General features: G+C 34.8%; 1 protein-coding gene across 1 annotated transcript; it reads left to right on the forward strand.

The window, feature by feature from the left end:
* Positions 1-3,755: 3,755 nt before the first annotated feature.
* Positions 3,756-16,141, forward strand: LOC138706463 (uncharacterized). The gene is made up of 4 exons (XM_069835791.1): positions 3,756-3,975; positions 5,318-5,407; positions 9,883-9,934; positions 15,701-16,141. The coding sequence occupies exons 2-4, from the start codon at positions 5,356-5,358 to the stop codon at positions 15,897-15,899; spliced, it is 303 nt and encodes a 100-aa protein (XP_069691892.1). The 5' UTR covers positions 3,756-3,975; positions 5,318-5,355; the 3' UTR covers positions 15,900-16,141.
* The last annotated feature ends 898 nt before the right edge of the window (positions 16,142-17,039 follow it).

Below are 17,039 nucleotides of genomic sequence, written 5' to 3' on the forward strand. Positions count from 1 at the left end.
GAATTTAAGGGTTAATAATGTAGAACCGTTGATTTTTATTGTTTACTTTAATACTTGATTAGAAATATAAAAGTTTCTACAGTTAAAACTTTAAAAGTGTTACAATTAAAAAAAGATAATGTTACTTTATGACAGATGCGCCCCATTTCAAATCGGTGTGGTGTCATTTTCAGTGTTTTTCGAACTACTGCTGCTCTAGCTGGTCTTGATTTCCGGCGTTTGCAAAACAAAACCATAACAAACTAACACATACAACACACGAGAATAAATACATAACATTAACATATCCAATACATACAAAATTCCAACTCCATTCAGAAAACGAAAATACAAAGTAGGATATAAAACAAATACCACAATACAGATTAATCATATCACACTATCAAATAAATATATTTCAACCAGGTTTACAAATTAAAATGCATTAGCTGTCCACATTCTGCATAAGACAGACTGGAGATCATTTGAAATAAGATACAATGAGCACATTAAAGCAAAAACTGAAGCATACATTATATCAAATTACGCAGAACATATTGCTAACAACAATCACGACTGCAATTATAGCCACTGCCCTTAAAGATGGCGATTACAACACCTTTGAAGAAGTACATGGTCTCTCCGTCACTGGCAGTACACGACGCATAGATATAATAGCTTTCAAGGAATCTACAAGATCTGGATTCATAATTGATCCCACTGTGCGTTTCGAAACGAATGAGGAACAGCCAGCAGAAGTGGATAATGAAAAAAAGAACATTTACAATCCCACTATTCCATATTACCTCCAAAAGTACCAGCTGAAAGAGCTTGAAGTGATCGGACTTCTGGTTGGAGCAAGAGGTACTGCTACTCTCTTCATGAAAGATATGTTTAAGAGGCTTGGAATACCTACATCTATTATTCCGGTTGTAACTTTAGCTGCATTGAAAAGATCAATTGCTCTCCTGAAGCATCACCTGTATTCGAAATGAAACTATGTTCATTAACATTCTTTACTTTTTTTTCACACCTACCTCTTTAAAAATAGGTATATTTCCACTAATCTTAAAATGTATTTTCAGCTATATACTTGTAGGAGTTTCATTGTCAAAACAAAATCAATGGTTCAATGAACTTGTGAACATTTATATGGTTAAGTACTCTTTGTCTTTTGTGGCAGCTCACGAATGGTGAGAAGATTTCTAAATTACAACATAGAAACAGATATAGAAATACTACACATCACACCAAAAAGTCCACAATTAAACATATTAGAAAAATACGAAATAAATAAGGACACAATTTCATACCCACAGCATATACTTAATACAAAATTACAATTCAATACACATACATTATTCAATATCATAATACACGACATACAACCAACCCTCACCATAAGAGCAACACACCCCCAGCACCACCAATGATGAAAGCAAATGCCGGAAATCAAGATCAGCTGGAACAACAGTAGTTCGAAGGACACTGAAGATGACACCACACCGGTGTTGAAACGGGATCCGTCTGTCATAGAACTTGTAACACTTTTGACGTTGTAACTGTAGAAAGTATTATACTGTAAAACTGTTCTCCAGATGCCGGGATCGACACTGGATGATCCCCTGATTAATTACATGTTTCATATTTGGATCATCTATGTTTAGTTTGTATGACCGAAACGGGTCTCTGGTCCACCTTGTTGTGGATGATGATGATGATGATGATGGTGTTTAGTTTCAGCACAATTAAAAGTTTACTCTTTACAATATCTTCTTGTTTAAAGAACTTACATCTTAAAATTAAAATGTTAACCTTTTTCAAGTTATGATATATTTTTTAAATTCTTACTGAAATATTATTAGGAGATTTGTAGAAAATTACCTATGCCCGTATCTCTTAAACTGTTTTGCTCCGTGTTCATCTTCAGCAATTAGGTGCAAATGGCTACGGTTAAGCTTTACAGTAAGTGTCGAAGTTTTTACTCTCAGTTACTCACATCCTCAAGTACGAAATTACATGATGTACTTACGCAGGGTCAGTGAATCCCGTTCCATGAAGCGATTGTTGAAGTTTCTGAAATATAAAGAAAAATATAATTAACTTTAGGCCCATATAACGAATTCTCAATATGGAGTTCGGAGTCACAATGACTTCATAGAGATTGACTGTGTTCCTTAAGAGTTTCCATATTTTTAAACAGAATTGATACAAATATTTTTATTATTTGTCTGTTTTAACAACTCTGCAACAACTACAAGGTTATTTAACGCCAATGTAATTAGTAATGGCTAGAATCAGTCCCATTCCGAGGCTTATTTTGAGCCTTCGTAACAAGCTGTTTTTTTACGGTGATGGGTTGTTAGCCCTTCGCCAAACCCCCAAGCTGGAGAACCACCCCTCATCGGCTGTCCGCAACTGCTTATACAATATATTCACAGCTACCCTCCATATCTGGACACAATATTTTTTACCGGGTAGGGGGAGAGAATTTTGATTTTGCACATTGGATGAAGGAAAGGATTCGAATGTATTATTTGTAACGAAATTGGTAATTCATTGTCCTGTAGGCATACATACCCATACATACATAAATTGTAACATTACTGCCATAAACATGTTTGAATTGTCATATATATCAATATCTAATGATGAAGGACGCACACAATAATTAAATTGACTTGATACATTTTACAACAACAATAATCCTACAGTAGTATTTAACAATATTGATTCTTGTGACAAGTACAACAACAGTAATGTACTATGTAATTTAAAGATATTTCAATTAAATATACGTAGCATTAATATGAATTTCTCTGAATTATGTGTATTATTGCAAACATATATCTGTATCTGTTTGTTATTGTGTTGAAACGTTGGTAACAATCTATGGACAATCCATTTCGGGAAAACACTACATGAGATATGGCAACGCTGCAAACTTTCTTGGTTACTGTGCTCCAACCACGAGAAAGTCTCTGCCGGATGAGACGAAGGATGGTAATGCTGCGAATGAATGTTGATATCATAAGATGTCATAAGGTCACACACGTGGGTACTCTTATCTCTATTGGCTAGCTCTCACAGCACAAACCATAACATTGATACAGACATATTAATACTACCCTAGTTACAAAATTAGATCACAGTTAATCTCCTGGTATTTTAATCTCTTCATACAGGAAATACTATATGCAGGAGAGCGCATGGTTTTTAAACTGGCGTTATAACGGTAATATTATTTATCTACTTCGTTCCAATAGATGCGGCAATAGTAGGCACATTCCTTTCACGGTTGATCTCCTGGTTGGAGAACAGTACAGGCTGGCACTTGCCATGCGCCTCCTGGAATATACGAAACGGGAGGAAGGAGAGGTGCAAACTCCCTCCCCATCTGTCTTAACCATCTGAAAAGACAGTGAATGGACTACAGGCCTGCTGCTAGTATTTTTCAACAGTTTATAAACAATTTTGACAGCCTTTTCTACAGTTAGAAGGAAAGCTTTAGGCTCAGAAGTTTTCAGAGCATTATACAAGTTTGAGGAACGTTGTGATACATTACGTACGTAGCTACAAACATGAGTTTTCTGCCTATGGGCAAGTCTTTTACTGCAAACTCAACATTCTCCAATCTTTCTTATTTTCTGCCCTCCTCTTAGTCTCCACATATGATCCAAACTCTGTGGTATGCATTCCTAATTTATTGTATATACAGTCCGTGAATTGTATACATTTGTGTGCTGTTCTTATCTGTCAACGGAGGGAATGAAACTTTTACGTAAGGGTTATGGTCTTCATCTACACATCTTCTTCTTCCATGCAGATGCTATTGAGACTTTGTACAGTGCGGACGTTATAAGCCTATTTCGATACTTTCTTCGGTGATTGCATTATATACCTGTGTACACTCCGTACACATAGGATTAATTGGAATCTTCATATCTGGGCAGTAACAAGAAGAGACGTATTACTTGATTCTACGACAGGAAACGTGTAAGTATATTGTATAAAATACGAGTGGAATAATCTTGAGATCAGTCTATCACAGACATCTAATAATTTTTGCAGTAACAATGAAGTAAGTGTCCACACCTGTGGAGTAACGGTTAGCGCGTCTGGACGCGAAACCAGGTGGCATGGGTTCGATTCCCGGTCGCGACAAGTTACCTGGTTGAGGTTTTTTCCCGGGGTTTTTTCTCAACCCAATATGAGTTAACGCTGTGTAACTTTCGGTGCTATACCCCGGACTCATTTCACGGGCATTATCACCTTCATCTCATTCAGACGCTAAATAACCTAAGATGTTGAAAAAGCGTCGTCAAATAACAACTAAAATAAAAAAAATGAAGTAAGTTCCTTGATGTGCATATACAAAGTAGAAGTGAAATAACCCTGCAGATTTTCAGCGTGAATAGTTCATGTTGTATGTAACAAAAAAAGTGTAATGCTTTCTTGGGGGAAAGTTCGTAGCTTCCCAGAAAAAATATTTTCTCACCAAATGTTTAACACCCTCCTACTCGGAACTATTGCGAGTAGGATCGTGATTTTTGTCCATATCGATAGAAAATCTAGTAAAGAATCTTTCATCCCTCTGGCGTATTTCAATAGCGTGGAAGGTTTTCGTGTAAATTTAATTTTCAAACCACTAATTTCAAGCCAGTGAACGATGCGAGAAGAGAGAGGGAGGCTCGCGTACAGAGGTCGTTCACCTCTTACTTCTTTATTGCCAGAAGAAAGACGACTGTGTTAGTGGCGATATTGCCAGACTGCTGTAATTTCCAACTTAATTTTTTTAATTAAACTTGGATTTAATCACGAAACGTAGTATAGGTTTTCTATTCCCTTAAGTGTACCCTATCGTCTCTTTCAATCAGCAGGGTTCTTTTACTTTCACCCTGTATTATGTGTAGAGCCCGAGTTTGGTCACCGAGCCACTGAAAACAGATTAGCTGTGTGCAGAGGATGCTGTCTAGCCACGGATAATGATGATGATGATAATAATAATAATAATAATAATAATAATAATAATAATAATAATAATAATAATAATAATAATAATAATAAATTTTGCTAAAAATAATTTTTCCCTTTCCCATAACTCAACTTAAGTATTTAATTCTTTTAATTAAAATAGTTCCCATGCTACTATCCATACCCATTTCATATCTAGCCTTTACTATTGAAGAAGTCCAAGGAATACCTAAATATGTTTTAGGGCATTTGTATCTTAACCTATCGATATGTACTCGGGTTATGTCATTTCCCCAGAATAATAACAAAAATAAATAAAAAGACCAGGAATATTAACAGCACTATTATAATTTATTTATTTCAGTTATTTCGCATTGGTCAACAGAATTGTAAGGTAAAAATATGGCTGACGAAAAGGAAAAAGAAGAAAATGTTAATATCAAGGAACTGCTTGGTAAGTAACATGCGATTAAAATCCAACTATAATGTACATTTTAAATTGTTTATTACATTTGATTGTTTGCATTATAATTAATTTATAAGGTCATTATTCGAGCAAATAAGAGTAGTTCCCATAACTTCCTTTGAAAGGAAATTATAGTGAAGTTTTCTATCAAGCGTCATATATTGTCGGCACTTAAACACTTAAATAATCCTGCCTCGGACAGAGAGCTAAAGGTAAAAATATAGACCCGCTGTTCCTCCCCTAATCCCTGCGATTAACGTCAGTGTCAGCGCTTTGCTTGCTACGAAGGTTGTAACCGGTACGGGTTCGTACACGCTTTGGCCCATCGTGTGTCCGTTTATATTCGATGATTGTCCAAGTCCGACAGGGGGAGTGGCATTCGTGAATCCGACGGTCACAAGTGGACCATTCTGCCTCAACCCCTAATAGAGCTACGTTCAATAAACCCTCAGGGACCTTATCTCAGCATCGGAAACCCGTACTACTCCCAGGGCATCACCCCAACTTAGTTTTACTATTGTATATAACAGATAAAATGAGAGGAAGGTGAAGAGTGTTGGTAGAATGATAGAGAGAAACGGGGGTACCTACCCTGAGAAAACCCTCTGCAACGTCTGCCTTGTGCACCACAAATTCCATCACTACGTGGCAGGGGATCGAACCCAACTCTCCATGGTGGAAGATCAGTGCTCTAGCATCTGAGCCATAAATACTGCTTCAGCGCTGTAATGCGACTTAGTTCATACGTTTGATTTTCTTCTTGGCTACAATATTTTGTCTGGGCGTATGTAATATTTAACTTACCGTAACTAACAGCGACTCAGTTTTAACAGTACAATTATGCAACGTTGCTTAAGCGCGTAAGACTCGTGTTGCTGGGCGGATAAAAGCCGCGTCCTCAATGAACAAAATAACATGAAAAGAAATATATCCAGGAATTACGGGACCGATGCCACGCAAGGTAGTGATGGAATCTGTGGCATGTCGGAGAAGGTTTACCTCGAATTACTGACGTTTCCGTCTTCCATTTCATTAACATTTTCAAACTTCCTTCATTTCATGTACTATCTGCAATAGTTATAATTCTGGTGTGAAGTCTCGGGTATACTACGGGTTTAAGATGATTGTATGAAAAGGGTTTCGGGCTTATCAGGTGCCCGTCTAAGAATGCGTCCTTGCTCCTTCAGAGTTGAGGTAGGATGATCTACCTGTCTGCTTCGGTTTAATTAATGACACGCAAGCCACCTGCCATACTTGACAATCATCGCATATTCTTTTATCCAAACATAATTTTCTGTCCATGGGCAGGTCTCTTACAACAAACTAGCATTATCCGAACTTTCATATTTTCTGCCTTCCTCTTCGTCTCTGCATAAGACCCATATACATAATATCTTAGAGCCGTATTCATATACATTCTTAGCGCGGGCTTCCGGTGGATGATCAGCGAACTAACGCTTTTCGTACTCATAAACCAGTGTTAGCGATATGATATGATATGATATGATATGATATGATATGATATGATATGATATGATATGATATGATATGATATGATATGATATGATATGATATATGATATGATGTATGATATGATATGAATCCCGTACAAGTAACCAGTCGATAGCCGGGGCTAGTTTAGCACGGTCATAGCGCGGGCTAGCGAAATATCTATGAATAGCACCCTTAATGTCTTTGAAGCCACAGAAGCTCTGAGGAAACGATTCCTGCCAGAGTCCTTAATTATATCTAGCAGGGGGCAATTGGCAACATACGATATATTAAATAACGCTAAATTCTGTGAGAGTGTGGGAAAATTTATGGTAAATGTTTGACAGCTGAGGGTGGAACTGGTCGAGGGGCAGAGGGCCGAGGGAATATGGGGAAGAGTTGTTTATTAGTGTTGCAATGAGTAGTATTAACGCTGAGCGAATGAGGTAATTAGGGGATAATGATATTTTTGTATTTATTGTGTTCTTTTTATTTGTGTCTTTATTGCGTGTATATATATTATTTATGTTTTACATTTGTATTTATTATTTGAATCATTTATTATAGTTTCAATAAGGAACTGAATTGAATTGTTTATATATATATATATATATATATATATATATATATGTTTCATTGTGTTTTTTCCTTCGTATCTTAAATTTATTTTATTTTTATTGTCCTTGTGAAATTTGGTATCACGTTAGATTAGTTGTAATTGTGATAATTAATGATAACGGTAGAAATAATAACAATTATTATTGTTTTACTATTTTATTATTAGTAGTATTATTTATGTTTCCTTTAAAGATTCAAACTGTGCATAGTTATAGCACGAATGACCGTACGGGCTCGTGCGAAGGATCTTGTCTACATGAGTTTGTATAATTGTATATCAATAAATGCACTTCATTCATTCATTCATTCATTCATTCATTCATTCATTCATTCATCTTAATGTCTTCTATCATCTGATATTTTTTCTGCTCCGAACTTTTCTCCTGTTTCAAAATTCATTCCATTGAATCCTTCAATAGGCAGTTTCTTCTCAGCCAGTGACCCAACCAATTCCTTCTCCTCTTCCTGATCAGTTTCAGCATTATTCTTTCTTCACCCACTCTTTCCAATAGAGCTTCATTTCTTATTTTGTCTGTCCACTTCACACGTTCCATTCTTCTCCATATTCACATTTGAAATGCTTCTATTTTCTCCTCTGCACTTTCGGAATAATATATCTATTCATAAACAGAAGAAAAAAGGAAAATGGGAATTTACGTACGGAGAACAGCTCTTTTCACGGATCCAACAGTAAACTTCTCTATTTTGTTGACTTTCCTGGTAATGAAACTGACACGTAGTACTGAAGTCTTAGATGTATTTACATGTATGGCAAAATACAAAGATTCCAAAAAAACTATAACATATTATAAATAAATATAAAAGTACAATATATATGTTTACTGCCATCAAATTTTTACATTTTGTATAGGCCTTGCCATTCGTTAATGGTGGTTCTGTTACATTTCTGGTTTCCAGGAGCAACCTGATCTACATGTTTACTACTTTCCCCATACTCTGTATTATTTATCCTAGTTATTTCTTATCAAGGGACACCTTTTCCTTATTTATTAGTTCTTATTAAAATACATAAGCCTATGCTTATATCTTAGTTTTCACTCCCAATTTGTTCATTAATATATGTGAAAAATTTTTCTAGTGTCTTTATTTTTTTACCTCGCTACTTAACGACGCTGTATCCACTACTGGGTTATTTAGCGCCATTGGAATTGGTGATGGCGTGATGAGGCCGAAAATTCGCCATGGAAAAAAAAAGTTATGTTTTATTTAGCGACGCTTGCAACTGTAGAGGTTATATCATCGTCGCCGGATGTGCCGGAATTTTGTCCCACAGGAGTTCTTTTACATGCCAGTAAATCTACTGACATGAGGCTGTCGCATTTAAGTACACTTAAATGCCATCGACCTGGCCCGGGATCGAACCCGCAACCTTGGGCATAGAAGGCCAGCGCTATACCAATTCGCCAACCAGGTCAACTTCGCCATAGATTATGTAGCATTCGCCTTATGGTGGAAAAACATCGGAAGAAACCCAACTATGTAATAAGCCCGGGAATTGAACTTACGCCCAAGCGCAACTCCGGATCAGCAGGCTAACGCCCTATTGCCTGAGCTACACCGGTAGTTTCCTAGTGTCTTGAATTTGATTCCACTTACTGTTCTATATATACGCTATTTCTACATATAGTTTTAGTAGGGTCTAATGGTTTTTCAATAAATATATTCCTTGGTTTCTCATTTTTCAGGAAAGATAGTAAAATGTGTAATCGCATCTTCTTTTTGATTGCAGAATGGGCATATATCTTTTCCTATGTCAACGCTTCTATTTTTAACCTCCAAATTCCCAATCTTCACCATGCTACGCCCATCCGTTCTACTCTGCTACGAATTTTTAACTACTTTTTTTGTCCCGATACGATTTTAATTTCTTTATAATCTTTTAGTGACTTTAGAGTGTCACATTTCTAAACATTCCTTGCCTCGCTATACCATTACTCCTCTCCATTATGATTTTAACAATTAAATTTATATTACTTCTGCAAGTTTCTTGTCATATTCAATTTAGTAATTACCTTTTTACGTTTTTTTTCTAATTATTTTATCCAGTTAGACTAAATTTTCGTCGTTTATAGAAATCTTAAGACTTTTTTAATTATATAATTTTCCTATTTCTCCAAAACAACCAACAATTTAAATTTCCCACACTATCATCCGTACCCATTTCCAGTCTAGCTCCTATATTTTATGCCTTTCATGGAGTACCCATTTTTTTACAATCATTTCAATTTATTCTATCTCTGTGCACTTGTGATCAGTAATTCCCCAGATATCAACATTATAAATATGTACAATTTTGAAATAATAAGATTTAATTTTCTAATCTTAAATTTCAGAAAAAGCCAAGCACAATTTCACGGAAAATGCAAGGGCATTCGTGGACCTTGAGTAAGTATCTGCATGCACAAAGCATTGTCTCAGTCTAACGTGTGTCACGCGTTGTGTTTCTGTCTACGAAATAGATACTCGCTCACAATATCATATCACATTCTCCATTCCTAAACACAGAACATCCTTCTACTCGTCATCTTTCACCGTCTCTACAGCTCATCTCTGGAACTCTCTACCACAACATGTCAGACACTGTCGGACATTGTCTAGTTTGAAAAATAAATTAAAATTGCACTTTTTGAATTAGATTCCTTTCAGTTATAAACCTTTTCTCTGCCATAGTTTTGTAAAAATATAGGCTATATATTTCTTTTTCCTTCCTTTCCCCTTTTTTTTCTCTTTATCAGCCGATGGATTTATTATCATTGACTTTTTTTCGTGAATTTTATTTAATTTTCGTATTTATTTTCTTTTTTATTATTATTTTATTACATTCCATTTTGATATATTCTTCCTTACGTTTTTCCATATTAACCATTTGTACTAAATGAGTTGCTTTCACTATATTCCAATGTATTTTACTTACTTTTCTTTCTATTATGGTATTATTTTCATGTTGTTTAGTGTCGATTTCATTATGCTATTATTATTATTATTATTATTATTATTATTAGTATTTTCTTGTAATATGTTAGTATTCTGTTCTTTAACTTTTTGTTACGTTTTAACTGCTTGTAGGGGAGAGTCGGGTAGTATCGGACATCGGGTAATATCGGAGAGTGCGTTTCTTTCATCTACCACCATATGGTAGTACCTGAATGACATGTTTACGTTTCTCTATGCGACATCACAGAAACGTAACCATGTGAATCAGGTACTATCATCGTGTGGTAGATGAAAGAAACTCACTGACCGATATTACCCGATGTCCGATACTACCCGACTCTCCCCTATACTTTGTGACCTGGTAGAGTGTAAGAGAAGGCCCTATAGCCTTAACTCTTCCAGTATAAATAAATAATAATAATATTTTTTATTTTATTGGGTTATTTTACGACGCTGTATCAACATCTAGGTTATTTAGCGTCTGAATGATATGAAGGTGATAATGCCGGTGAAATGAGTCCGGGGTCCAGCACCGAAAGTTACCCAGCATTTGCTCGTATTGGATTGAGGGAAAACCCCGGAAAAAACCTCAACCAGGTAACTTGCCCCGACCGGGATTCGAACCCGGGCCACCTGGTTTCGCAGCCAGACGCGCTGACCGTTACTCCACAGGTGTGGACATAATAATAATAATAATAATAATTATTATTATTATTATTATTATTATTATTATTATTATTATTATTACTACTATTATTATTATTATTATTATTATTATTATTATATATTTATTTTCCTTCCTTTCCCCTTTTTTGTTCTCTTGATCACCAGATGTATTTATTATCATACCCTTTTTATTGTGAATTATATTTAATTTTCCTATTTATTTTCTTTTTTATTATTATTTTATTACATTGCATTTTCTTATATTCTTCCTTACGTTTTCCATATTAACTATTTCTACTAAATGAGTTGCTTTTACTATTTTCCAATGTATTTTACTTTCTTATTTTCTATTATGGTATTATTTTCATGTTGTTTAGTATGGATTTTATTATGCTATTTTTTTTTAATATGTTAATATTCTGTTCTTTAACTTTTTTGTTTTCACTACTTGCATACTTTGTGACCTGGTAGAGTGTAAGAGAAGGCCCTATAGCCTTAGCTCTACCAGTATAAATAAAGAATTATTATTATTATTATTATTATTATTATTATTATTATTATTATTCTGTGAATGGGCACTAACTTTTGTACGGGGTGTTGTGTGTTCAAACGACAGAACCACATTCTTAAAATGATTTCTCCGATGGCATTCTCTCCATACACGGTACAAAGTGTCTGTTAAATAAATAATTTAGTATTGCAAACTTACTTCTACTGCAATATACACTAGGCTTTGTTTCATATAACCACAAAAGTAAACATGATTATTATAGTAAGTACTAACTGTTATTTGCTTTAGTTTTTTACTAAATTAAACAAGAATGTTGTTCATATATTTTAGTATGATTATTTAACTTCAACTTAATACTACGGTTTCTTGCTCAATTCTAGGCTTGCTACAATAATTGAAGGGTTCAGAGCCATAGTGGGCCAAGCGCCATTCATTGAAGACTGAGAAAGCAAGGGTTAATGTTAAGTGAATACCATAGTTTAATGAAGATTGATATATCATTTAGTTTCAATGTGTATACTTTATATTACTTGCTATATGTTTCCACTGAATTATGGTAATAACTTCATTTTAACCCTTGTTTTCTACGGTTTTAGTAAATGGCGCTTGGCCCACTATGGTTCTCAACCCTTCAATTATACTAAAATATCTGTCTTCGAACAGAGTTCCTAACGGCTGATTTTATGCAAGTTAAAATTAAAATAAAATACATTTCACTCTCTTCTTAAATTAGGCATAAAATATAAATCATAATAATGTAAAATACCAATAAAAAGTTTCAAGAAAAAGCAATAATTTTCAAAAATTCATCATCTCGAGTAAGTGCTTGTCTGTGTAGGCCTACCCCTTCTGTTAACACTACTGAACAAATTTAGTTTCTATTCAGTCTCCATATTACATATATATATTATGTTAGGAAGAATTAGGGAGCAGATTTTAACATTTTGAAATTTATACTCCTTACGGCTCGTCGCCTCTATATAAAGACAGAATGATGAGGGAGGGCTATAGACGAGGAGGCAAGACCTGGCTTGTGAGCTGTGTAATAAGGGAAAGAATTAACATTATGGTTAATATTATACGAATCTGCCGACCCGTAAATTCATCTCAGACTAAAACCTATCTTACACCTCCATACCTATTGGTAATAAAGCCACGGCACGTGATGAAGTTACAGGACAGATTTTGCCTCCTATACTATAGTAAATATTTATGAGAGGTGCGGGATGGACTGTTATGATCAAAGCTGTTCATTTAAAAATGTATCCAATTTTTAACAGGAGTGGAGATACAGCTGTTTGAATGTTATGCATAACAAGCAGTACAGAAGGCATAAAGGAAATATAAATGACTTAATGATCACATTTATTGTTTATTTACATGGTATCAACATAACAACCCAGATATGCGTACCGTCCTTCTACAAGGATAGTGCTCAATGTTTCAAATTACCCTCTCTACTATTAACGCAATTGCTTTTTCATAGGTGTCTCTGTTAGAGGCTTTGCTAGGTGTGGTAAGACTGGTAATGAGAGTTCTGGTCATCGTTGAGTTTGAGATGTGGACGTGAGACTTGTTCGTTTATTTCAGCTATGGCATTCGAGACGCAAATCAAATATGAAAATCGAATAGTGTTACAGTACGAAATTATTATAAAAATCGTTTTAGATCAAATGACTTCTAATAAACATAAGTATTACGTGAAACCACAATGCGTTCGAAATATCTATCCATTGCGACATTACAATGACGAAAACTTATGTGTCCTTTTAGAAGGACAGTAGGCATATTCCCATACATTTTGAAATCGTTTCCCTTTTTCAAATTTTAGTTGATTTTCCGTGCATGAAATGCTATGTAAGTTTGAAAATTATGCTAAGAGCGAAATTTCAACTCAAATACAGACATATCGCTATAATGCAGCCTACAAATGCCACTGAAGACGTAACAGACGAGGATTCAGGGCAAAAATGTGATACAATACCTACTAATCTATCTTATTCACAGCTTGCAGCAAGAGCAGAAATATTTCAGCATAGCCTTCTTGAAGAGGAGAGGGAGGGTTTAGGATTGGAGTGACAAATTTGTTGCACGTGATGAGCAGACTTAAAGTCATAGCAATGTTTCTGCGAACACAGAAAGATCTGAATACTCTCAAGGGAAAAATTATTCCGGGGCCGGGTATCGATCCCGGGATCTTTGGCTTAGCACATCAACTCTCTGCCGACTGAGCTACCCAGGAACTACATCCGATATCATCTCAACTTTTCCCTTTATATCCACATGCCGCAAGTAGGCTGACAAGACCCCTGAAAGCCAACTTTGAGTACACACAAACTCTGTGTAACTTGAATTGTGGTTTTCTGTTAACTAGCTCAGTGACATATATATCATGCAAATCTGGCTTTCAGCCTAGAGTCACACAGATTGCTCGGAGTCACACAGAGTTTGTGTGCACTCAAAATTGGGTTTCTGGCGTCTTGTCAGCCCACTGAGGTGTGTGGATATAAAGAGAAAAGTTGAGATAGTGTCGGGTGTTGTTTCTGGGTAGCTAGTCGGCAGAACGTTGGTGCGCTAAGCCAAAGGTCCTGGGATCGATACCCGGCTCCGGAACAATTTTTCCCTTGAAATTATTTAAATCTGCTTCACATGGAGCTATACCTGAAAACCAGATTTGCACAGCAAGATCTGTTTACAAGTGGAAGACTGGTGATATTCTGGAGGGAGGAATTGATTGGACATACTGTTTCTATTGTTTTTCATTTATTATTTTTGGAAGAGGTCTTATTTTCTATCTAAATTGTCATTGTCATAACAATGTAGATTTGAGAAAATGAACTCAAACCTGTCTCTCGACATTGCCACAGCAATTGTTTCATTATGTATATGTATCGTCTCTTCTCTCCCAATATTACCTCTTTCTCGAAACTTCAACATTTTTTCGCCTATTACGTAATTTTTACATATTAATAGCAGTACGGTACTACTGAATGACGATAGCATTATAAAGTTTAAATGAATGTAGCCACAATGCATCGCTGTTCAGAATAATATTAGCTAAAATAATAGACTATAATAAAATAACAACGTAATAATTTGTTAATAATAATAATAATAATAATAATAATAAAAAATAACAATTACATTGTTTCCTTTCATGTAAGCAAAGTCTTCTTCCTCAAAATGTATGCTCATATGCCTACTGTCCTTTTAAAAGGACACCTGTTTCTAGCTCAAGCAGTTACAACTAGTATGTATCGACACCATAGATGTACTTCAAATATATACTGCATTAAATGTAATTTGTAAAATACACAAAAATTGCAAAAAAAATATTTCAGGCATATTTGGGTTAACGTTTCCACTCTGTTGACAACAGTGAGTGTTGCTCTTCTCTGGTCGTCTTGTCATTCTTTTATGCTAGCAGTGTTATTCATAAGCAAGCGACAAATCATTTTGTTTACTTTACTTTTGTACACTTCATTTTCCATCCAGTCCCACAGAAAAACTCTACAGGAGTGAGGTCTGGGGACCTTGGTGGCCAATGCACGTAATCACTCATCTATAATTCGTGGAATTGAGATTTACATTTTGTGTTGCTTGACGGCTAATATGCACAGGGGCTTCGTTATACTGGAAGAACATGACCATCCTTGCAACCAAGGGAAACTCATGCAACAATAGAAGCTCGTTTTGCAGAAACACTGAGTAGCTGCGCCCTGTAAAAGATTTGATAACACACACATTAATTTGTTGTTACTTTATAAGATCTGTAAGGTTGTTATGCGTGACATTCAACGAATTGAGCTCTACATTCATTAAAAATTGAATACATTTTTATATTAACATTTTTTTTTTTGCTCAGAACTGTCCACACTACCACCCTCTAAAATATTTACTATTTCTCCTGAATCACCCTTTAGATCTTAACCGTCTCTGTATATAATTTTTGGGATCACGGTTTTCTAAAATATGAATAAAATAAAGTTATAGGTCTAGGAATTTTATATGAAAACTAAGTATTGTTTTAAATTTTGCAGTACACCAAACGTACCGGAAGGCTTGCATCCGGGGAGTAATCCATCTCAAGGGATGTGTTACCCTGCTCCAGAATGCGACGTTCTACACTTACCAACGGAAGTTGTCATGGTAAATGAGCTTGAGGATTCCAAGGAAGAAACTTTTTCCGGAAACAACAGCGGAGAAGAAAACACTGAGCCAAAAAGTCTACATGAATAATATGCTGCTCATCGGGAAAAAAAAAGAAAAAATAGTGTGAAGGATTTATATTTCAAGATTTCTTGCGATATTTCTACCTAAAGAAATTAGTAAAAATGTCGTTCTTAATTTTGTATCCGTAACAATTTATTTTTCACTGTTTTTTCGTGTACCTATCTCTAAATAATCTTCGAAATTATTGAAATCAATCAAGAACAAAACTGATAATGAATGTATCTATAAAAATAAATTATAATATACATTGCCTCTTAAATTCTCCGAATTTATGAAACTGGAGATAATATAATTTTTAAAAAGTTTAAAAAATGATTAAAATAGATATATGTATAATAATGTTATACTTAATTGCACCAAAGTTATTCGACGTATGTGAATTTCATTATAAAAATGAAGGGCATACTCATAATTGTAAAATGTATCCTGGCGTTTTATTTCTGTAACTAGGCAAATATGTAACATCAACTCAATAAAGTACTTAGAATAAGATCATGCCATTTCCCATTAATCTTAAAAAAAAATGTTTATTTTTCACGTACACAAAATATGTAATTTCTGTGTAACAACTCAAGTGCACTTAATTTGCTAAATAAAATACTGTTATAATTTCATTGCAAATAGCTATTGAAATACATATTATTATTATTATTATTATTATTATTATTATTATTATTATTATTATCAACAATACATACAAACATACTCGTGTTCAAGTCAAGAATGGAATAAAAATGCTAAAAAAAAAGGTATCTAGAGGGTGACTTCATAGTTCAGACTCTATTGGAAAGCCAGCTTTCCCAAGAAACATCAGCACAGATAACACAAATGCATAATGAGTTTTTCAGCACACTGTTTCTTCACAAATAATGAAAAATGATATGGTTAGTATGACTCTGAAAATGGCAAAGATATACGTAACATTAAGACTGTGAACAAATCACTATATCGTCTCAAAATATTTGAGTTTTTGCTAATAACAGAATTGTTTAGATCAGTAGAAAAAGATATTACTTGCTTCGTGCTTTGGATTTCGATCACTGTATTCATACTCACAATACCTTCGTCGCATAGTAGGGTCATTCTTCACATTTATGAAAGAAATCAGTTTTTGGTCTCTTCCTTGATACAGAAAAGGCTTTCGAC

This window comes from Periplaneta americana, chromosome 9 (genome assembly GCF_040183065.1).
Source record: "Periplaneta americana isolate PAMFEO1 chromosome 9, P.americana_PAMFEO1_priV1, whole genome shotgun sequence".
NCBI classification, from domain to species: Eukaryota; Metazoa; Arthropoda; class Insecta; order Blattodea; family Blattidae; genus Periplaneta; species Periplaneta americana.